At 44.6% G+C, this 23921-nt stretch overlaps 1 protein-coding gene and 1 long non-coding RNA gene across 2 annotated transcripts in view; one reads left to right on the top strand and one right to left on the bottom strand.

Annotated features, from left to right (window-relative positions):
- Window positions 1-7123: 7123 nt before the first annotated feature.
- On the bottom strand, window positions 7124-8903 carry LOC118079878 (ras-related protein Rap-1b-like). The gene has a single exon (XM_035104571.3). It carries the CDS (start codon window positions 8822-8824, stop codon window positions 7982-7984), a length of 843 nt encoding a protein of 280 aa, XP_034960462.1. The 5' UTR covers window positions 8825-8903; the 3' UTR covers window positions 7124-7981.
- Window positions 8904-11384: 2481 nt separating this feature from the next.
- LOC148686805 (uncharacterized) overlaps window positions 11385-23921 on the top strand; it is a 31984-nt gene continuing 19447 nt past the window's right edge. The window contains exon 1 of the long non-coding RNA XR_015948048.1: window positions 11385-11570. This is a non-coding gene — a long non-coding RNA (uncharacterized LOC148686805). The remainder of the gene's footprint in view (window positions 11571-23921) is intronic.

The following is a 23921-nucleotide window of genomic DNA, read 5'->3' as shown; positions in this document are numbered from 1 at the left end:
GGAATCTGAACGATGGAAGGGCACTGGCGGCGAGAGGCCTCATTAGGGAAAGCGCGCCTTGGTTTAAGAACAGTTTTGGTTTAAGAACAGACTTCTGGAACGGATTAAGTTCATAAACCGAGGTACCACTGTATAACCTCTGCAAACAAACCCAATTTTGTCATGCTTCTGAGCCACCCTTCCATTTGCCTCAGTATTAATGGACCTCTTGAGAACAAAGACATCCACAGGTAGAATTGAAAAGTGAGCAGAGAGACTATAATCACAGTCACAAGACAATGTTTATGAGCATTCATTTATGGTAAATTAATACCACCTTTATTTTTCTTCTCTTTATATTATAATTCTTTTAAGAGCCTTGTTCCCCTAATCCCTATTTTAATCATAATCAAATTTGTCTGCCTCTAAAGGTTTCAAATAGTAACTTTCTGAAAGAGGGAACAGCCTTGATTGTGATGCACTGAGACCACAATCCTTTACATCAGGCATGTCAAACCTGCAGCCCTCCAGATGTTTTGGACTACAATTCCCACCTTCCGCAACCACTGGTCCTGCTAGCTAGGGATCATGGGAGTTGTAGGCCAAAACATCTGGAGGGCCGCAGGTTTGACATGCCTGCTTTACATAGTTAACTGGGAATAAGTTCCACTGAATTTAGCGGGGATTACTTTTGAGTAGACATGTACAAGATTGCATTTTAAGGTAGTTCACACTTTGAGAGGCATAGATCTATTTGGACAAGAGGGGGCTTTCTAATAACTGTGGGCTCAAATAATTATTAAGCAAGACTTTTCTTACAGCCTCTGCAAGTCAGCAAACAATGCATCACAGAGCAAGTAAGCGATAGCGTTTTGCACAAATGAATCTTCTATTTCAGCCACCCTTTAGTTCCTTGAAGGAAAGGTGGGATATAAGTGAATCAATAAATGTAAATAATATATGACAATGGAAGGAAAATGACATTGTTTTCAGAAAATCAGTACATTTATAGGCAGATGTTCCTACTCACTCTCATAGACCAGAGAAAAATGCAGATCTCAGGTGTTTCAAATGGAGTTTCAGGGCTTCTGCTGAGGGGGTTTGTTAGGTGAATCCTGCCAAAAGTATATGCATATTTAAATAAGTATACAGTATGTAATTTATGGGAATCTGTGTTTGCATGTAAATGCTGCTAAGATAGGAGCTTCAGAACTCTTTAAATGTGACTGATCTGCACAGAATCCTGTACAGGTATTTCACACATTCTGAGCATCTCATTTAAATGGGACCTGAAGGGGCTTCCCAGTGACTGCTAAAGGGCTAGAGTTTGGTGAGCTTTTACCCCCAACGTGGAGAAGTGGCCTGTGGTCTCTGATTATCTGTGGAGTCTAGTGCAGCACGGAGAAACAGGAAGCAGTGCAGTCTTGGGTTTCACCACATGAGTGGAAGCTACAGAGCACTAAAGTATTTTTTTAAGTAGCTAATGTGTGGTTACTAGGTTTTATGAAGTGGGCTAATTGTAAGATAAGTTGTTTTCTGACAAGAAAAACAACATGCCCCTTCAGAATTTCACCATCCATTAAATTAATGGTCGAAAAATTAAAAGAAATCTAAGATAGAATGCTTATTGCAATACATAGTGGCCAATTCACTGCCACAGGATGGTGTGATGAACACTAGCATAAATTGGTGTCTAATGCATTTGAGAAGTATATGGTGGTGCCTATTGCTCGACAGTCTAAAAGTGCCAGCAGTTAGAAATGGGCTTTTTCTTAGCTGGTGATAGATACTGATTGCTATCAAATCCCACTTGTGAACTTCCCTCTATACTATTAAGGCAGTATTTGTCTCAAATTGGAACAATGAGCTGTATTAGCTGTACTGTATTAGTGTTCCTATGAAAAGTTGTCAACTTTAGGGGCAGTTTGGAAGTGTTTAATGTCTCTGGAGTACACTTCCTGTCCCCCTTTGAAGGAGAGGTGTGCAAAAAGCCCCCTTTTGGATCAGAGTGCCACTAGGGTTTAACAAATTATGGCATCTAAGGTTTAACAAATTATCAAGGCATAAGGGTTTGTGGACTACAGTCAACTTTGGATGAATGAAGTGTTATCCTGAGTTGCAGGTATGTATATACATATGTTTGGGTGGAGGATTGTAAAAAGTGTGGTCAAGGGGAAATGAACTGAGGAAAAGTACAGACAGCGGTAATTAGGGACTTGTGAATTACCACTGTTAAATACACTAGTCCATGAAAGCTTGTTCCATAATAAATTGGTTAGTTTTTAAGGCACCACAAGTCTCTTTGTTGGTTTTTTCTGCTACAGGATAACACATCTAAATCTCTGGAAATTTTGAACTACTTGTGTACCAAGCCACTGCAAGCAGGTCCACTTGCAGCCTTCTGGAGCGGAGGGTTCAGTGTTCCTTGGACTAGCCATCAAACAAGTTTCATACTGCTAAATCATAGGTAACCAGGGTAACCAGGTAACTAGGGGTAGGCTGGGGGGCGCGGGGCGCCAGGGGGGGCGCAGCGTGCTGCTGCGCCCACCAGGGCGAGGGCGCCGGAGCAATCTCCGCGCCAGGGCGCCCGACATGCTTGAGATGGCCCTGGAGGTAACAAATTATTTTCAATGCCTCTGTGAGTCAAGACAGTGGGGCCCAAATGCCTTTTATATCAGAATCATAATAGTAAATTGGCCTCTTCCTACCACACGAGCAAAGCCTGAAGAGGCAGCAGAGTGTACACACTATAACAGCTTGTCCCACATGTGGCTCAGCATACTCTGTCCTAGAATGCTGCTCTCTTAGATAAACTACCTTCATGTTCCAGATTTTCGTTGTTAGGTGCAAAAACTTCCCATTGTCAGACATTCTAGCTCTGACTCTGTCTTTAGCTATGTGTGCAGCAAATTTCAACGTTCTGGGTGATCTGAAAAGACATTGCACTTTGTATCCCATTTTTTGAAATCCATTTTTAACAGATCCATTTTTTAAAATGTATTTTTGGTAGGACAAAATATGTAAAACATTTCAACCTGCAACATCATGATATACCGTAACTAATCCCATAAATGAGGCCTGGATGTCTATATTATTCTCACCCACACTTCACCATAAGGTCTTAGTATGGGTTGCAGCAATTTAAAAATACAGTATTAAAAACATAACAGAAGCATGCACCATAAAGAACCCGGCTGCTTAGTTCACATTAATAAAGAATATGGTTCTTTCCCACAAACCTCCTAAACCTACACTTCCCCCAGCTTCCTTTTTCTCTGCCCATAGCCTTTTCTGCTACATAGCATCTCTATGACTTGTACCCATTTCTCATTTTTCAAACTTCTTCCAAAAGCTAGGTCCCATGCAAAGTTTTAATTCCAGCCAAAACCATCTTTCTTCCTTTCAGAGGGTGGGAGTCATCTAATGAGTCTCATCAGCAGAAGCCCTGAACAAAATTGGTTTGGGTAGGGTGGGGAGGGGAATCCTTGGGACAGTGGAAGAGGGGGCGGGATTGTTCCTTTTGAACAAGCTGAAACGTGCTGATGAAATGATTGCTGGTTGCCTTAGCACAGCACCTGAATTCCTTCCAGATAATCTACATACAGGTAAGTTTACTGATCAATTGGAATACTCTTGAACATTCTGTGTCATCACACCAGCTCAGCCAATCAGTGCCATAGGCTTCACTACTACACAGAGAGAGTAATGTTCTCAGATCATGTTATTTTTGTATTTTATTATCGGGCTGAATGCTACAAGCAATTTATTTCCAATCTCAAGATTATATATTACAATATATAAAATTTGGATATATAAAACTGCTCAGAATGAGAACAGGGTAGGAAGAGACAAGTCACATTAATTCTGCCTTAGTTCCCCTCTTGTAGAAAGAGAAATATTAAAGACTATCTCAGAGATGGTGGAACAAACAAATGAGCTGATCTTGTAAAGCACTCTGCACACTTAAAGAGATTGCAGGTATAAAGGTTTATCTACATGTAATCTTATCTGTACAGCATGGCTGAAGACTTAATCATGTTTTTTTAGCTAGTTCTGCCCTTTAATTTACACATTTTCGTTGTCTTTTAACTGATTTATTATGTAAATGTACATATATTTATGTACTCAGATGTGCTCAGTGCTGTTTTTCTAGGAAAAGAAGTGCCAGACTCGCCATGGACACCTCTCTTTTTCTCTTATAATGGCAACGGTGCCCACCTGAGAGCTGCTGGAACTGAGTTCTGGTGAGTTCCGGCTGAAGAAAAGCCCTGCATGTGCTTACTGAAGTATGGCAGGGTTTGCCATGGTTGGAGACCTGCCAAAGCCTACTCCACAGAGGGTCCCCTACTGATCAGCAGAGCTGCTTATCTCTGCTGATGCTCTTCTTGCCATTCCCACCAGCTCAATCCCTCCAGCCCAGAGGGAGCAGGCCAAGTGAGCAGAAGGCCTGTTCGCAGGAATGGCCTTTCTCTCTGGACCCAGAGGCAGGGAAAGTAGCTGGCTGCGGGAAGGAGGGGAACCTGATGCATCAAAGCCTACTGATTAAAGCAGGGGTGAGAAAATGCAAGTCTGGAGGGGAGTGCCTATTTCCAGCTATGGCTGGTTCACCAGCTATGGCCCCTTTGGGACAGAGGTGACTTGGCTATGGTACTCCATGCTTAGGCAACTTCCAAAGTGGACTATTGCAATGTGCTTAATGGTGACTAGGAAACTTCAACTAGTCCGAAACTGGTCCCTGACGATGACTAGGAACTGGTCCAAAACAAAGTGGCCAAGTTACAGGGGTATGTGTTCCTTTTACAATTCATATGCATTTGCTATCAGTTCATTTCTGGGCTCAATTGAAAGTGTTCATGGTAGTGTTTAAAGCTATAAATGGGCTTACGCCCCAAATATCCAAAATACCATTTCCTTCCCTACAGATGCACCCAGGTATTAGGGGTGATGGTGGTCCGAGAAAGGGCATTCTTTGCAGCAGCTCCTATGTTCTGCAATTCCCTCCCCACAGAGGTGTGGCTGGCTTCTTCACTACACAGCTTGTCCTTTGACATCCGAGATGTTTGTTTCCAGGACCCATCCTATTCTTGTGACGGGATGCTGCGCCTGGCATGCAGCTCTCACCTGTGGCTCCTAGTAGCTGTCAGCATTCAACAGCAGCCACACCCTGGAAATGGCTTCGACTGGCCGGCTAAACCAGGTGAGGGTAGCCGATGGGTCTCAAACCCTCGGTAAGTTAGGGACTTCCCCTGCATGCAAAGACAGGCTCTGGCAGATTGAGTGGGCGAGACCAGTAGTGGGTCCAATGGTCAAGAAGGTGGATTCTACACATGCTATAGAAGGAAGTGAGGCGCAGATGCGGCTTGACAATCTGGGAAAGTAGCCGATCTAGAAGAAGGAAAACTCTGATCCTAAACTTCTGCTGCCTTGCAAGATATCGTCGAGGGAAGAAAAGGCTAAGGAGTAAACCCTACACAAATCTGGGGTGGAGTCCCTAAGATGGTTGGCTGGCGCCTTGTATGCCTCCTTCCAGCAACTCCTGCAGCCAAGCTGGTGCCAAACATACTGCTCTGCTTTCCTATGGACCACATAAACGAGGCTAGGAGGAGGGTCTTGTCATCTGGGCAACCCATATACACTGCCCAGGCTTGCACTGTGGGGGAGTCACCGGTGCTGCTTATTGCAGTGGTTTGTGTTCACCCTCGGAGACACACTCCATTGTCTCTCGAGGCAGATGGTTGTCAACAACTGTCAGAGATTTGTGCTAGCACAAGAGATGCTACTATCTATTATAAAACGATCACAAAAAATTGAATTGGTCCTCTAATGATATTGGGGAACTAACAATTTCAGATAAAGCCAGCAGAGGGTGTAGTTGACTTGAGTTTTATGTCGTCTCCACTTTCTGACCTAATAAAGCATGTTTGTGTGTATGAGAGAGAGACTGATACACCTTTTCTCTTGTTAATTTAGGAAGGCGAGGCAACCAAGGATTGCTCACAGTCATGGCTGAAATCAGTACTCAATATATTTAAAGGGGGAAATCAGGTTGTTTGCTTAAATGGTGAATTTCTGCATTTCTCAGGTACTCTAGGCTAGGGAGTGAAATCCTGAAGAAAATGGATTTAATGCACCACTGACACAAAGCTGCAGTTGTGAGAAGCAGGTGCTATATGCCTTTTTCCTCTATAGTAAGGAGCCATGGTTTACATCCCCACACCAAACCCCTCTTCAGCACGGGTTGGGGAAAACAAAGCAAAAAAATCCTCAAACCTGGGATATTTTTTTCTCTCACCTGTCACTGTGTTGGGTTCAGACAAATCTCACTGTCGCATGGTACAGTATGGACACATTTGACTATGCTGTAGAACGCATTCCATACGGATCAGACAGCCCCCCCCCCATGTTGAATGTCAGGTGCTAGACGAAGACCTTTCTATTTCAGCAGGAATTTTAAGTAAGTTGCCTTCTACGTTTTCATTTGACCTTTTTGATTTAAACATTGTAGTATGGATCACTTTGTTGATGGTTATGTAAACCACTTTGTGACCATCTATGGTGAAAACAGTCTGTAAATATGGAAAGTAAATAAATGTGTTTGGGGATCACCAAAACTTGGGTTGTTGTTTTTTAAATTATAAAATACCATTTACCTAGAGCTATTTAGATGGAGGGTAGGCAAGCAGTTTTTTTGAAAGCAGCAGCAGCTAGAATGTTTGGCTAATAAAGTTTCAGAAAATTGTGTTGATAGAACTGTCTGGGTCACATTTATGCAGATTCAAATGCTCACCAACAGCACAGAAAATGCAAGGGAATCGGTGTTAGCAGCTGAGCCCAGCTGAGAGGGACTGACCTGGCTAAACTTGTGAGTTTATGCCTCAGGAGGAGTTTGAGCCATGGTCTCCTAGGAACAAATCTGACAATATTGCCCCCAGACTACAGTGTCTGTCATAAAAACCACGAGAGCATAAAAACCTACAGAAACTCAGCAGGGTGGCTGTCCTACAAAGATATGAAGGCAAAAGCATAAAGCAGAACATGGGAGCAAGAGAGGCTATGTAACAACCAGGTGACAAGAACTCGAAGTGTGGGTTTTCCAGTCACAAGCCTCGCAGCAAAATAAAATAAACAACACTCTTTTGGGTGGTGTTTGAGTTTTATTTTATTAGTTACAACCCTTGAAAAGTTGGAAATTAAAATCATACCTACTCAGGCACACACTGACCCCACTGGGTGACATGTACATCTTTCCACAATGCAGAGGTGCTTCATACAATAGTGAGCTCAGTTTAAACAAAATCTGCACAAAAGCACATGCATGCAAATGGTAAATGCACACATTTGAAGCAAAAAAAAAAAACCAAAACCCACTATTTTGGGGGTAGGCAACACACACTGGATGTTCAGTAGGCACCAAAAATGTCTTTTCTTTCCCATCTTCAAGCATACCGTGTCTGTTCAGTCACTCAAAACTCAAAGAAATCAATGCAACAGGGAAAGGTAAGTAGGTGTCCCAGGAATTAAATGTTTCCTAGAGGAGTCCTCAAATTCTTGCCTTCTAAGTTCATGCTATGGGCCTTGTCAACATCAGCCATGTTGCCTCAAAAACTGGTCTGTTTGGCCATCCATCCTTCACTTCACTCCTTCACTCCATCCTTCACTTCCATGACTTAAGGGACATATCTTTCAATTTATACAATAACAGCTTGGATCTGCAGAACAGGCCAGAATTAGAGACATTACACTGTGCACAGCGTTACAGGCTTCCCAATTCTTGGGTTGCAACTCAAAATCAAATACATGAAATGGGCACAAACATTGGTGACTTTGGGGCACTAAAGCTGAAATTACTAAGTCACGACGACAAGCCATCAAGGTTCACAAACAGCTCCTGAGCCCCAAAATGACTGAGTGCCACAGTGCTGTTATGGCAGGTGCAACCTGATCTCTAAACTCAGGTCACCAAAGTTCTCAAAAATCCATGCAGCTATCATTCTCACATAGTTCAACAGACAGTACAACTATTGGCTTTGTTCATGGGGGGCCGCAGTGGGGGCTCCTTAGGGAATGTCTCCCGTCTCCTGCGGAGGGCAGGGCTCAGCCGGCTGGGCAGATTGGCTTGATGAAGCAGCTCCCGGAAGACCTCCACCACGTTCTCGTTCTCCTTAGCAGATGCCTCCAGGAAACGGCTGTTCCAGTCAAGCTCCACCAAGGAAAGGGCGTCCTCAGGCAATACCTGTCTAAGTCCACCGGCTTCTGCCTTATTGCCCACCACTACGATGGGAGGGAACTTGTCCTCTTTCAGCTCAAGGATCTCCTCGTGCAAAGTCTTCACACACTCAAAGGACTCTGCATCATCCACAGCATAGATCAAAGCAAAGGCATCGCTGTTCTGGATGGAGAGTTTGCGCATCGCTGGGAAGGAGTAGCTGCCGCTGGTGTCCAGAATCTCAACCTTGATGGTGGCTCCACTCACCTCAAACTCCTTGGTGTGCATCTCCTCTACTGTTCGCCGATGCTTCGGCTCAAAAGTGTCCTGCAAGAAGCGCCGGATCAGGGCCGTCTTGCCAACCCCGGCTGCACCCAGAAACACCAGGCGCACTTGACTCTTCTCCTTCACTGCCAAAGACATGGTTCTGTGCCTCTCTGTGTGGATGTGTTGGCTTGGGCGAAGGAGGAGACAAGTTGCTTTTAAGTCCTCAGAGTGTGATGAAGCAATGTGTGCCTGGTCTTTATGTGACCCGGCTTCAGAGAGCAGCGTCTCCTTCCCCAGTAGCTCTGCAAGTTCGCCTCCACACACTCTGCTCATCAACTTCTCCCGGCTGAAGTGCTGCTGTGCGCACAGCATCCCAGCTCATCTTTCCATTTATTTACACTCCCTCCTGCCACACTGCACACACACACAGTCTCTACTGTCTCCTCCAATCTCTGCTGTGGGGAATATGTGTGGAGGGAGGAGTGCAGGAGACCGAAGGATGCTCTGGGCCAATCAGCTGAGCGCTGTCCTTGAAATCCATCCCCAGCCCCTGGAGAGAGAGAAACTGCACTAGCACACATTGAACACAGCTCACTCCGCGGCTGGTTACTAGAGAGAGCTTGGGTGCCTCTCAGCTGCTTTGCACAATGCAAAGTATAACCACCTGCCCTTCTTGAAGACTGGCTCACATTAGAAGGCAAAAGCATATTGCTCTCTGTAACTCCCAGAAGGTGCCCGGCTCTTGTAACTTCCCTCTGTTGGCAGATTGTACTGCAGGGCAGGGAGGGGGAGTTTAAATTAACAAACAAAATGTATTGGTTTTTCAAACCAAGCCACCAGTGTTATTTGGGCCCCTAAGACTTACAATGAGGTGGGAAGAAGATGATGTGTGAAACGAAGTTAAGAATCAAATCTGCAGAGAGGGGGTGTTGATAAAAGTAAACTTTCATTTTGAAGTACAGACTTTAAAAACCGATCCAAATCTTGTCTAGTATTTATAACAAATTCATAGCTCGAATGTTAGAGCAGGCTCCGTTTTTTTGCATGCAGGGTGCGCTTAATTTGTCACCAGAATCATGTAATTGTACAGTATAACCATGAGGTATTTGGAGGTCTTCTGTCCTATCTTCCTAAATCATGGTGAACAACCTGACTGCCCCCTCCCAGCCTTCCCACATCTGACCCCATGGAATTCCTTCAAGTTCCCCATTAATTTAGCCTCACACACTTCTCAAAACAGCACCACTACAGGCTAACAGCAGTGAAGGGCTCTGGTTTTCAGGGAGTAGACGGGCCCTGACCCAAACAAATTTCCTGGAGTCAGTAAATGCACCATGAATAACCAAAAACATCCTTCATTTTCACTGACTGTCCTTCCTGGAGGGACTCTAGGAAGCTGAATAAGGGATCCAAAGGCAGCCACTGCTGAACCTGTAAATTTCCACTTCAGCTTTTAACAACACAGGAAGCTGCCTTGCACTAAGTCAAATAATTGGTCCATCTAGTTTAGTTTGGTCTGGCAGTGGTTTTAGTGTGCTTCCAGGCAGCTGTTTATTGTGAGATCGGTGCTGCTCATGTACACAAGTTTTCAACAGAATCCACATGATGTGATCAGCATCAAAATGTCAGCTCCTATTCCATCCCACCCACCCCCATATTATTTCGGATTTACCCTTTCTGTATAAAACCCTAAAAAAAAACCTGCTGCCAACAATTCATTGGTGATGTCCAAATATCCAATTTGTATTATTAATCCCTTATGTGGAACTGGAAGCATGCTCAGACAGGGATTTTTCCAGTCCTATCTGGAGATACCAGGTACTGGGACTGTCTGTGTTGCAGCACCCTCCAAGCTTTCAGTGCATACGTCCTGCTTTTCAGTTCCATTTCCACCACTACCTGAGGTTGCTTTAATCTTTCCCCTACAAATACTGAAAGTACAATGATATACCGTAAAGAGTGAAGGATCCATGTGCACCAGTACATGTGATGATCACACAAGTGTTTGTTTTGCCACTAGTAACATGTGGTTACTGGTGGTAGCACTTTTCCAACAAATAACTTGCATTACCTTCCCACAACAGTGTATTACACACATGCCACACTCTTGTAGATAATATGTCATGTGTGAACTGGCACCAAGTGGGTGGAGAGAGAGAGGAAAATATCTCGACTCTCATTACTGGAAGTGATAACCATTTCAAACCAAGCATGAAAAGGTGCTGTCAGAATTATAATTCACACAGTCGCTGTGCAAAATATGTCCACAGGCTAAACCTACAGAAACCAGCCCAGGAAATCATCAAATTGTCTTGGCAAGAGAGCTGCCTAGATCTCACATTGTGTTTATGCTGCTTGTAACATTCCTACTTCTTTGGGAAAGAACATAAGAAGCCCCTCTTAGACCTGTGGCTGTGTACATGCAAGCAAGAAGTTCCAAAGCTGGAGGCAGTGCTGCAAATTCTGAAGATCTGTTCCACATTCCAGAACAATCAACTCTCTTAAAAACAGGTGGGCAATCACATCATCACAAATACACATAGGTCTTCTCCACCTGCTGTCTATTAAATTACCCTTTAAAAATTATATCAACTATCTTCAACCTGTGGATGGACCTGATTGCATTTTATTTTATTTTTAAATAGAACAGCTGCAATGCAAAAAGTGCAGGTGCTCTTAAGAAGCAACAGAGAGCTGGGTCTGAAACTTCCAACACAGGTGCCTACAGTAACATTTAGAAAACAGATCCGTGACATCTCCCTCCCGAAGTCAAAAACGGGGAGCAGCTCGGGTTTTGCTCAGTAATAAAGCAAACGCCGTCTGCAGCTCCTGAAACGCTCTTTCTCATAAGGAGAACCAGCAGGCAGCCCAGACTCGGCAAGCAGGCAGAGCAAGGCGAGCAGGAGGGAGCAGTTTCAAAGGGACACCAGGCAGACAGGAAGCGGCCATGTTTGTTGTGGGCCAGAAAGGAGCTCACTTCCTTCCTCCTGCTTGGAGGCCTCTTGGAGAAGACTGCTTCTTTCCCCGCTGGCTCTGCCTGGCTTGGCCCAAGCCCCTTAGTGGAGGGAGCTCCTTTCCACCCTGGAGGAGCTCGTTGCACCTCGACAGACGAAGAGTGGTAAGAGAGGGGAAGAAGAAGAAGGGGGCCGTTTTGTTTTCAGTTGGATTTGTGTCGCTTGGCTGTTCCTTTCGAAGTTGCGCATGGGGTGCCTATGAAATTGTGTGCATGGTAGTGGTTGAGGTAGAAGCAGAGCAGCTCACAGATCATGCTGGTGACCGGAGAACCCTAATACTGTACTAGAAACACTCCCCTGAGTAGAAACAGGGTTAGAAAGTGAGAGAGGTGGGGAAGAGATTGAATACAACACACTCACACACACTGCAGTTTTCTCCCACTCCTGGTCATTTCAAAATGACTGGGGGGTGTGTGCGTTTGCGCTTAATTTTAGGCCATTTACTTTCTTTTCAGTTTATCAAAACCCTAAACTCTTACATAGGGCATTTCTTGTCTACCTCCACCCCAAGTGGCTATGGCAAAATAGAAGCTGCATTATATACTGAATATAGCCTTAGAGTGCCAGTAATGGAACAGTTACAGGTAGGTAGCCGTGTTGGTCTGGTGTAGTCGAAACAAACAAACAAACAAAAATTCCATTCCAGTAGCACCTTAGAGATCTAAGTTTTGTGTTGCGCACAAAAGCTCATACCAATGACAAACTTAGCTGGTCTCTAAGGTGCTACTGGAAGTAATGGAACAGTTGGGTTTCCTCATTTATTTATTTAAGGCATTTATATACACATAATCATTAGCATTTCTAGGCACGGTTGATGAAAATCAACCAGAATGCTGCATTAACTAACTAACACTGCACTGTTTTGGTTTAGTCCCTCTTGGTTCCATCTTTGCATGTGCACATGTGCTGAAGTAAATGGAAGGCTGCATGAGGTGCTTTGCTTTGTTTCAAGAAAATTATGTGCTGTTCCTAATACAGAGAGAGCTGCATATCTAATTTGCATGCGTGCTTTGGAAATTACTCTGTTTCTAAGGAAGTAATTCAGTCAATGTAATCTTGATGACTCAAGCAAGAGCACCAACCTAGCATGGCACCATGGAAACATGAGGCAGCAAAAAAACAGTTGGTGGGTGGGTTGCATTGCAGGGATTTGGACTAGATGACCCTTGTGGTCCCACTCAACTATACAGTTCTATGATTGGAGGTGGTTTATTTTGCTTTATTGCTGTTTGGTGTGTGTGTGTTTCCAGGATGAATGCTCAATAAACAGATTTGTTTGCAATGAGAATGGGCAACATCAGCTATTTATCGAGCATTCATTCCAAGCTGTTTGCAGGGATGTTAGATGACATTGCATCAAAAGTGTTATCCCACACTTCCCAGTGCATTTTTTTCTTGTCACTTTTGCGGAAGTAGATTTGTAGCACAGCACCTCCCAATCGGCTATCATTGTGCAACATGAATTTGCTGTTTATGTGATTGAATCCCACCCCAAAATGGTGCCAAACGGAAAGTGTTGTAGTTTTTGTAGTGGTTTGATGTCCCCCCGTTTTTTTCCTGACCAGGGGAAAAGACTTATGAGTAGCAGTTATGCAAACATGTTGGAAAATCCTCTACCTACCTAATTTTTAGAAACATTTTCCAGACGATCAGTATTTGGACTGGCTATTAATAGCTTGAGCTATGCAGCTATTGAATAATTCATAGAACTTGTTTAAGCATCTTAATGGTGTTTATTTGTGTGTTACAGTATGTCGATTGTTTTAGTATTGCTATGCTAAACGGGGAGGCTAAAAATAAAAATCAGTTGTTTTAAAATTAAGAAATAGCTCTGCTACTAAGAATGAGAATATGCAAGGATAATTTGTCAATAAACAATAAAAGAGAATGACTTCATAATCATCTTCAGAATTGGACTTCACTCCATGGTTGAAGCTGGAATTAGTTTTGTCCACTGAGAACTGAACAAATTTATACTGTAGTTCTATTTCAAATATTAAGTTTCTTGTGAGTCCTATTTTAGCCTATTTTCCCCTAGGTTTTCTTTAGAGGGAATAGTTCGTCTTAACTCCCCTGCTGTTTTAGTTCAAGCAGAAACTCCTTAAGCAGCAACATATGGCTCCACATTAGAGTTGATCAACCTTTTAGAGTGCCTAAAGGCTGGGACACAGTTACCTGGTGCAGTCTCTAAAGGTACATTAAATAATTTCACCCTGCCACTGACCTGTAGGTCGTGTTAGCAAAATTCAGGCTTGCTGTGGAGAAATAAAAGTGATAGTAGCATTCTGATCTAGAACAATTTGACATTATCAGTTTGTTGCAATTTTGATGAGATAAATTCAGCCTAAGTTGACCTACCCACATGATGAAACAGCCTTGTGACTTTTCTGTAAGCATTAAGGCTTAAGCCTCATTGTGTCTTCATAAAGCAACAACATTGTGATTTGTTCTCTGAACAGAAATACTGAAAACGCTTGCATGACCACTTCCCTTTCCAACAAAATGGTGGACAATGCCAGCGATTTCCATTTCACAATGATACCCCTGAGGCTCCACTATTTATCAAGCAGCCGCACTCATCGACATCTACCATTATGAGTTGGAATAAGTCCATTTTCTGTTTGCTGTGCACTTAAAACACTACTCTACAGACCTGCCTGTAAGCAGCACTTCCTATACTTAGACAGTACACTGGTAACAGACTATGAACCTGCCTGGCTATAAATTAGGGACTCCCAAAGTAAACAAGCAGATAGCTTTGTCTGAAGATACCTCATTCTAGGAGTGAAAAAAGTCAACGAAACAAAGATAACAACATATAATGTAATATTGATCAATAAAATATGCTTAGCCAGCCTCCAAGCGGCACTTCCCATCACCAGGCAGCAGTCTGCAGTGAGACTGATAACAGAGCATATGCCTGCCTGTTCACAAATTAGGGATTCTCCAGACCTACAGGGTCTATGTTGGTGGTAGTACAGTACTCTAAAGGGTCATCCTTCATCCCCTGGGGCTGTGTTGTTCATTCAAATAAGGGAGATCTGGCCTCCCTTATCAGCCCATCTTCCAGAGACATATGGCCATTCTCTCCTCTAGTCCTACTTCCCCATAGTCCTCGTAGTCCTACTGTAACTGTAGCATTTGTCCCAGAGAGCAAGTGGAGAGGGCAGCAGCTGCAGAAACTTCCCCTCTTCATCCTTGGTTTTCATTGCCTATTAATGCAGCCAAATTGAGGGCTAATTCTCAAAGTTAAAAGCAACCTTGCCCAGCTGCGCCTTAACACTAAGCGCCATTGACAGCCCCCTGTCATAGCTGCCATGTCAGCTTTGTAGGCTCGGCCACTGGGTGCTGAGCAGCTGGAAGGGACTAGCAGACCTGTCAGGACGCCTCCTTTCTAGGACACAATAATGCCTTGGTAATCGGCAGCATACTCCTATCAGCCCACAGGGCTATTGTCATCCTTATGACAGGGCAGCTATATTAGAATGTAGGCTTCCAGTTCTGTATTGTTTTCTTGCTGACTTTCAGAGGCAGTAATGTTTCTGAATACCAGTTGCTGGAAACTACAGGGTGGGGGGGAGTGCTATTGTGCTTGGGTCCTGCTTGCGAGTTTCCCACTGGCTTCTGGTAGGCCACTGTGAGAACAGGATGCTGGACCAGATGTGTCTCTACTTCCACCCAACTCTTGATTGTCTTGGTTCTTTAGGCCTCAATCCATAAACCATAAGCCTCCTATTTACCTCCAGGTTTTTATTCTCACAGAGTTCTGCAGAATGCTGTGCTTTGGTGAAGGAGCTGCACATTGCCAAGTCTGGTTGCCCAGCACATTGGTCTACCTTTGGTTTACAACAGCACACCAGCCAATGGAACTGGCTAACCACCCATTTCATAACATATAGCCCATAATACTGTAATCTATAGTCTCAGTTTCTCACCTGAGCAACACATGTGTATATCATAGCTACAGATCTACTTTTCTAATGTGTTCTGGTTAGTGCTTCCCGCCCCCCTTGAGAAAAATAGATGCAGGTACTTGCCATGAGGTTTTTACAGTAAGTGCCACACTTTTTAACAACAACAAAAAAGAGGTGCTGGTACTGTGTACCCTTGAGTACCCCCTGAAAACCCCCACTGGTTCTAATGATGGTTTTGCATCACGTATATAAACAAGAGAGAATGTGATGCATGTTAAAAGTGGAACAAAGTCCTGGGAGAAGGGGCGACACTAGGTGATCTTTCCTATTCTATAGCTTGGATTCAAAGGGCTAACAAGGAGGAGCCTGTCCACAGCATGGCTATATCTGAGGTCCCTCTTTTTCTGAGCACAGCCTTCTGTGCTGGGCAATTTCAACCCTTTTGGGTGTTTGAGGTGTAGTTTCAGTACAGCAAACCTTAGAATATGTGCAGGCTCACTTGCACACACCTAGGAGGTACTTTGGATCATGGCCTTTGGTTATAGTTTGTAAAGCACCATCAATCCTTTGGAAAGGGGGATAAAGAACAGCCTTTGTGAAGGGGGATAAAGTTCTCTGGAAGAGCATCTATATGCCACTGCAAAGCGCCAGACGAAGGGCAATGGCAGTTGCTGTCCGGTTGATTTGGCTGCTTCCTTATGAGAGGAGAAGAACTGTAAAGAGCAGCAGTGAGCCTTGTTGTCTGTCACCACTGATTTTATTTCCAATGTCTGTATGCATCCCCCTTCAGTTGCAGCCGCTGCTGGATTATTTGCCTTTCATTGCCTTACACTTTCCTGAGTATCTTCTTGAAACAGACTGGACTTGTCATTTGTAGGATCCTGCACAGGCCACACAACTGTATCTGAGTTAGGAAAGGCACTGTGAACTAATGATGCTCAGGGCAATATTACAAATGTCTGCTGTCATTTTGAGTGCCTGGTGAGGCAGAATTTGGCCACTGGTAGGTTCTCATCTCACGACCCTGGTCCTTGCTCTGAAATTAATCAAGCCTTTTTGAAAACTGCCCAGGAATTATACACAGTAAGCCTTCTCTCTTCCACCCATGGCTGGCAACGTTTTTATCCCAACCTTCTGCCAAATTGCTCAGACCAGCATATATGGGCATCCCTCTGAATGCCAGGTGCTTTTGGGGGGGGTAATAAGAGCTGGGGACTACCACAATTATCTGTGTGTGGTTTTCCCAAAAGCATCTGGCTAGCCACTGTGGGTAATGGACTCACTGTGCTAATGGACTTTAGTCTGATCCAGTTAGGCAAGCCTTAGACTCTTATGGGATGCAGTCCTCCCAGCCAGTGCCAGCCAAATACATTTTGCTGCCTGAGGAAAAGAACAAGGTGGCACCCCTGCCCATTCCACATACAGAAGCTATGCCCTTGCAACTTGACTTCAACACTGGTTTCACTGCACAGCAGAGTAGCTTAGAGAATGCAGGGTAGATTACACGGCACACACAGCTCTGTCCACTCCACACCCTCAGCAACTGCAGCCTGAGTTGCCCCTCTCATTCTGCCTAATGATAGGGCCAGCTCTGCTGCAAGCATCAAGTCTGTTTGGATATCCACTGGATCACACTGGTGCTTTACTAACCAATCCACTGAGTGCATTTGCTACCTGGCAAGTATGCTCAAGACTTCAACCTACGAAGGAAAAGTGTCAGAACTGTATGATGCATAAAGCCCACAGTAGCCCTTGCACAGTTGACTAATTTTACCCATTTAATTTGTCCTGTGAATTTACATCTCATGCTGCCCTCAAGCACAAGCTCTGCATTCAGTGGTGGTTCTAATTTCTGATTAAAGAAAGTTACATATTTGGATGCCTGAATTGTAGTAACTATTTTCCTTCCTTTATGACTGGAAGCAAGCAAGGGAGACGAGATGCAACCTGAGGCTGTCAAAGAGAAAACACACACTGGCAATGCAAACCTCTAGGCAAGGTTGCATAACTATTAATATCTTTTAGAAATTCAAAGAAGCACTTTATAAGTCTCTGTAAACTGTGAGGGTAGGCAGCATGTTAAAACATGGACCAATTTGTCCTCAACTTCCCTGGCCTAAAAGCGTGTTAGATAAAACAAGTAAGAGAGTGAGTGTCATGAAAAATTATAATAAAGATGGAGTCCCTCTGCTGGGGATAAGCAGACTGATTGTGACATGTGTTGATGAGAAATACCTTGTGAAACCTGAAAGAAGCTTTGATGTGCTTAAGATTTAGGGTTTCTTTCCATCCTTTATTGGAGAAAATCAAAGATTAGAGCCATTAAATACTGTGTTGTATCAGATGATTAGCGAGTATAATTTCATGCTCACTGGTTTATTGTTAATTTTTTATTTTTATGGTTATTTTTAAGGTGGATAGGAAACTGTCTTACACTGAGTCATTGGTCCATCTGCAGAGTTTCAGATGGGGAGCACTCAGAACCCTATCTGGAAATGCTGGAGATTGAACCAGGGGCATTCCTGGAGTGCCTGGAGGTGGTTGGAGAATGGATGGCGGCTAACAGATTGAGGTTGAATCCTGACAAGACAGAAGTACTGTTTTGGGGGGACAGGGCAGGTGGGTGTGGGGGACTCCCTGCTCCTGAATGGGGTAACTGTACCCCAGAAGGAGCAGGTGTGCAGCCTGGCTTCTGGCTGTTCCCTCACTGCGAGATGTGGGGTTACAGGGAACCAGGTAAGAGGGCCTTCTCAGTGGCGGCGCCTGCCCTGTGGAACGCCCTCCCATCAGATGTCAAGGAAATAAACAACTATCTGACTTTTAGAAGACATCTGAAGGCAGCCCTGTTTTGGGAAGTTTTTAATGTTTGATGTTTTATTCTGTTTTAAATCTGTTGGGAGCTGCCCAGAGTGGCTGGGGAAACCCAGCCGGATGGGCAGGGTATAAATAATAAATTATTTATTATTAGTAGTAGTAGTAGTAGTATTGGAATTCCACATGCAACATAGATGCTCTTCCGGTGACAATTACTACAGCTAGTCATGACAAATAAGTGCCCCAGAATGCCTTTCCCATCAGCCTCTCTGCTTTGGTAACATACTGCCTGATGTAGAAGGAGTTCTGGATAACGTGAAAACTTAACATGAATTTTTAAGAATGTTGGCAACATCTTGAGTGCCCTCTTATTATTTGGTTGGCTAATAAATGTTTGCAATGTTGCCACTAAGCCTACTGTAGAGGTATCATGCATGTAGAAGAATACAGTTCAAACACCAGAACTGGCATTCTGCTATATGCCAGGTCAAGTGGATTCCCTGGTAGGCTTCATTTCCCCTTGGTCTGTATGGGTGAAAAATAGTTTTGTATTCAGTTTGGCATCCTTGGGTGGAGAAGCTCCTGCCATTCAGCCGGAAATACATTCAGTTGAAAGTTCTGCAACCTTTGGGGCTGGGTTTTGTGCGTGAGGGGGTTGTGGAAGGAGTTGGCTTGAACAGAAGTCATGTGAGACAAAGAGATGACAGATCATTTGTGGACCTGGGGACTTAAAAGGGTTGGTTGTGGTATGGGAAGAACCTTAACAACTATGATCAACCCATTTTGGTTCGACACTCAAGTTGTGTTCCTGATATTTCCATGATTCTGAAGTCCTGCTGAGTGTGCTTTGTGTCACATCTGCATCCTAACCAAGAGCTCGGTTGCATTACTGGTACGCAAAAATTTCCATTATTTCTCCCAACCAGGCAGCCTTCTGTGAAATCTCAGCATGGTTGACCTATCATGTTGCTAGCAACTGTTTTCATTTTTGTTAAGGAAGTGGCATCATGTCATGCTACGCACACGCTCTCTCTCTTTTTTGCAGAAACTTGTTCCTGGCTGTATAAGCCAGCCAGCTCCGTGAAGCAGAAATTGACACATTGTGGCAGCTGACATCTCTAAGGAGAATCAGCATGAAAACACAGCAAGCCTGCAGCTGGCTAGCATGCCACTAACAGGCCGCTCTGCCAATCGAAGGCAACCAAGGGATGGCCGGCTGGGGACAGGAGTGCCAAAGAGTTTGCTCTGGATCTGCATGGCAGATAGCAGGGCTTGGGGGCCTCAAGTGGCCAGATGTGCTTCGAAATCTCTGGCCCCCTTCTCGTGAGGCAACTTTGGGGAAAGCTATTTGTGACGCACACAATGAGAGCAGAAGGAAGTGCTCCTTTTCTCTAGGGGGCTAGGTGTTAGGTGTGCTTCTGTTCCTAACAGGAGACCGGGGCGGACAGGTGTTGTTCAGAATCGCCATGAGGCAAATAGTGATTACACTTGAGAGCACCGAGCCTGTAAGCAAAGGAATCCATTGTAATAAATGGATGTCAAGCTTCAGGAAAGTGAATTGGTAGGTGTTTGGTACAGCTTCAGCCTGCAGCAAAGAGAATGTGTAATAAATACAGCTGAAACCCATAAGGCTCTGTCATGTGTTTTCTGCATGGAAAACATAGGTAGTGAATATAATAAACATGGCAAAATCTCTTACATAGAAGTAAGTACCACATTTGGAGACCACTGTGACCAAGATTGACATTTTACCAGCTATATTTGTTGCATATGCCTGTTGTCTTTGTCCATGGAGTTTTCTTGGCAGGGATACTTGCCAGTTCCTTCTCCAGGTGGATCACGTTTAGTCAAAACTCTCCACTATGACCTGTCCATCTTGGGTGGCCCTGCATGGCATAGCTCATAGCTTCTGAGTTATTCAAGCCCCTTCGCCACGACAAGGCATTGATCCACCTCATGAGAAGAGAAGAATCCTTGGGAAAGACCCTGATGTTGGGAAAGATTGAGGGCACTAGGAGAAGGGGACGACAGAGGACGAGATGGTTGGACAGTGTTCTCGAAGCTACGAACATGAGTTTGACCAAACTGCGGGAGGCAGTGCAAGACAGGAGTGCCTGGCGTGCTATGGTCCATGGGGTCACAAAGAGTCGGACACGACTAAACGACTAAACAACAACAATATTTGTTGCATAGGCTCTGTTGCTTCTTTCATCCATACCTATGTAAGATTGAGTACTGTAATGCTCTCTGTATGGGGCTGCCCTTGGAAGTGACTCGGAAACTTCAGGGGATGCAAACTGTCTGCTTGCATCCTAATGATGCTTTTAGGTCCACTTTTAGGCATTTTGTGCATACCTTGACATCTTTCATGGCCTTCAGGAGCTGCCTCTCCCTATTTCAGCCCTGTGAATTCAGGAGACCACACCTTCCTCTGTGTGCCTGCGCTTCGTGAAGGTTGGCTGCCAGGGGCAGAGCCTTACCTGCAGCAGCCCCGAGGTTATAGAACAGCCTGAGGGCTGCATTGCCTTCTAGGCAACATCCAGCGGTGGGTGGTGGCAGAAGCGAAAGTGGTTAGAGCACTTTGACTCACACTGTCCTTCACCCAGGCAGGCAGGAACCATTACAGCGTTCAGAGACATGATCTAGCCAGGCAAAACCCCTGAAGGAGGGGGAAATACAGGGTGTGCCTGGTGAGAGGGTGCAGCGTGGTAAGAGTCTTGAGGGCCAGATGCATTTGGCACGCAGGCCTGCGGTTTCCCATCCCCATTACAGAACAACTTATTGTTGAGGTCAGAGGGTGTTTCTCTCTTCTCTGCCTTAGGCTGTGAAACGGTTCTGTTCTTTGACAACCCTTTGGGGAGCCTGGTTGCTGGTCTGTTTCGCGGGGCCGGATCATTTTAGCTGGAGGCTGTTGTGGCTGAAATGGCTGATGGATTGTATTTTAAATTGGTTGGAATTGCATTTTAAAATGTGTGTTATTCTGGGCAGAAGAGGCATAGCAATGTTTCGGATAAGTAGTCCTGCTAAGAGCTGGCTCCTGACAGCGTAGAGTCAAGCATGAGGGTAAAGTGAGCAGTGCAGCTGTCATGCGCTCCTGTGCGTCTTCAGGGCCCCTCTCTGCCCCTTTAGACTTTCACTGCAGTATTGCCAAGGACCATCATGCACCCTTGTTAGGAAGGTGCAGCTTTTAGATTCTGGGCTTTGTGTTCTTTCGGTGAGTGGGGGACTCTTTAGATCAGGAATCCCCAAACTCTGCCCTCCAGACGCTTTGGGACTACAATTCCCATCATCCCTGACCACTTGTCCTGTTGGCTAGGGATGGTGGGAGTTGTAGTCCCAAAACATCTGGAGGGCCGAGTTTGGGGATGCCTGCTTTAGATAGTAAAGTGTTGCCTCACTTAAGCTCAGAACCTCCCAAGTCAATCTTGCTGCATTTGGGACTTTTCCGCAAATTCTGCTGAGTGGGCCCTGGACCTCTACCCCAAACCCTGCCCTGATGGCAGCCTGAGCAGCCCATCCCAAGGATGACCCTATTGCACTCACAAAATACACACAACCTCCCCACAAGTGTGCTCAGTCATGAAAAATCTTGTATTTTTTTTTAGGGGGCACAACTGAAGTAAAGCTTTTATTCCCTTCTTTCTGGAAAAGCTGTCGTCTTTAGCAATTTCGGGAAGACAGGGCAATGGGAAGAGGCGAGCAAGCCATGGTGCTGCATAGCCTATGGTTTTGATGATGGACAAGCCTCCTGTAATGGGAAGGTTTCTTCTGTCTTCTTCCAGAAGACTCAGACTGGATCATGTCTTCTGGGTCCCCGGACAATCTGGCTCCCAGGCACTCCAGGGCTAGGTAAAGGGACCCCTGACCATTAGGTGCAGTCGTGACCGACTCTGGGGTTGTGACGCTCATCTCGCGTTATTGGCCAAGGGAGTCGGCGTACAGCTTCCAGGTCATGTGGCCAGCATGACAAAGCTGCTTCTGGCTAACCAGAGCAGCACACGGAAACTGCGTTTACCTTCCTGCTGTAGGCCAAATAGGCCAATAACCTATTTACCTACTTGCACTTTGATGTGCTTTCGAACTGCTAGATTGGCAAGAGCTGGGACCGAGCAATGGGAACTCACCCCATCGCGGGGATTCAAACCACCGACCTTCTGATTGGCAAGCCCTAGGCTCTGTGGTTTAACCCACAGCACCACCCGTGGGCTAACTTGCCCTTATTATGCATCCAGACTGCTAGCATTTCCCTCAGTCGCATACAGAAACACACAGGTGGATCTCTGTCTGTTTTTTAGCCTACCAGCAAAGTGCTGGTTATGCTTTAGCAGGCCCACACATTATTTATTGTCTAGGAAAATTGCAAAATGAAACAATAGTCCTCCGTGACAGCTCATTATTTTCTAGCTTATTTACAGTCATACATAGAACCCCCTATAAAATTTTAGAGATGCAGTAGAATTTGAACAAGAGGAGCTGCATTTCTAGCTATATTTGTAGCCGTTTTATAGATTCCCATCGCTAACTTGGAAGTCTGGTTTTTTTAAAAATATAGTTTCTAGCTTCAGTCCCCCCCCCCATATATCAGCCAATTAATAGATCAGTCTATCACCAAAGATGCTCAGAAACAGAGAAGTCAAATGAAGGGAAACTTAAGATTCTGTAAACAAAAGAAGCAGCATTACGGTATTGCAGAGTATTATAAAATGTTGAGATAGATATTTAAAAGAAAAATTTATACCTTTTTTTAAAAAATGAAAGAATCCTACTGCATCAGACCACTATCCAGTTTTCAATAGTGATCAACCAGATTATTAGCTTGATTATACGTGTGTGTGTTTTCTTCCAAAGTATTTCAGTACTTTGGGCTATGCCCATGAAACATGTAAAACTGAAGCAAAGCTTTTGATTGGAGCCCCCTTCTTCAACATATTTTTCTTAGCTATTTGGGTTTTTTTATTGCATGGTATCCTTATAATCAAAAAAGAAAGCATTTGGCATCATTCTAATGTATTTCAGTTTGGTTACAAACCACTAAGTGATTTCAGACATCCCAAACTCAGTGCAAGATATTAGAGACTTCCCTGGGCAAGACCTCTGTTTTACTGCATGTGCAGATAGAGATAGATAGATAGATAGAACATTTATCTTGTTTTGACATGAACCATTAGGGGGTTCCTTTCGAAGCCATAATGCAGCATATAAATTATTTTGGAAAAGTGAGGAGCAAAAGTCAATTGGGTCAAGGCCAAGAGACTTGACAGCATACACACATTTAAAGCATCTCAGTCCCAGGCTAGGGGAAGTGGGCACTGTGCCCTTCCTTCCAGGTGTCCTGGGGCAGAAGGCCACCTGGGTCAGTACTGTGCAGGTGTGTAGCTTCTGACTGGCCACACCAGTCGACTGTGTCAGTAGGCTGCTGCACCTGTGTTGAGCACGCTTTTGCTAGTCAGAAACTGTACAGCGTTGACCGAGATGCTTCCACTATGGCCACAAGCCATATGCAGATGAGAAGAAGGGGAAATTTTTATTCAGATATGCTGCTCAGGTGTCTTGTGAAGCCCCACCTCAGTGGGATAAGTTGGCAAAATCACTCTGGTGTAGACAATGTGCACCCCCTGCCCTGCTCCAAACTCAAATCCCGACTTAGCTGTAGGTAAGATTCCAAAGTGCCAAGTACTTGATCCCATTTCTCAGTGGCATTTGTTTGCTTTGACTAGCTGTTTATAT

This window comes from Zootoca vivipara, chromosome 2 (assembly GCF_965207765.1).
Source record: "Zootoca vivipara chromosome 2, rZooViv2.hap1.1, whole genome shotgun sequence".
Lineage (NCBI taxonomy): Eukaryota > Metazoa > Chordata > Lepidosauria > Squamata > Lacertidae > Zootoca > Zootoca vivipara.
The sequence above is the reverse complement of the archived record's forward strand: the minus strand, read 5'-3'. Positions and strand labels throughout refer to the sequence as shown.

Excerpts from the sequence above, each read along its gene's own strand:
- LOC118079878 (XM_035104571.3), bottom strand. The coding sequence starts at position 8,824 with ATGCTGTGCGCACAGCAGCACTTCAGCCGGGAGAAGTTGATGAGCAGA.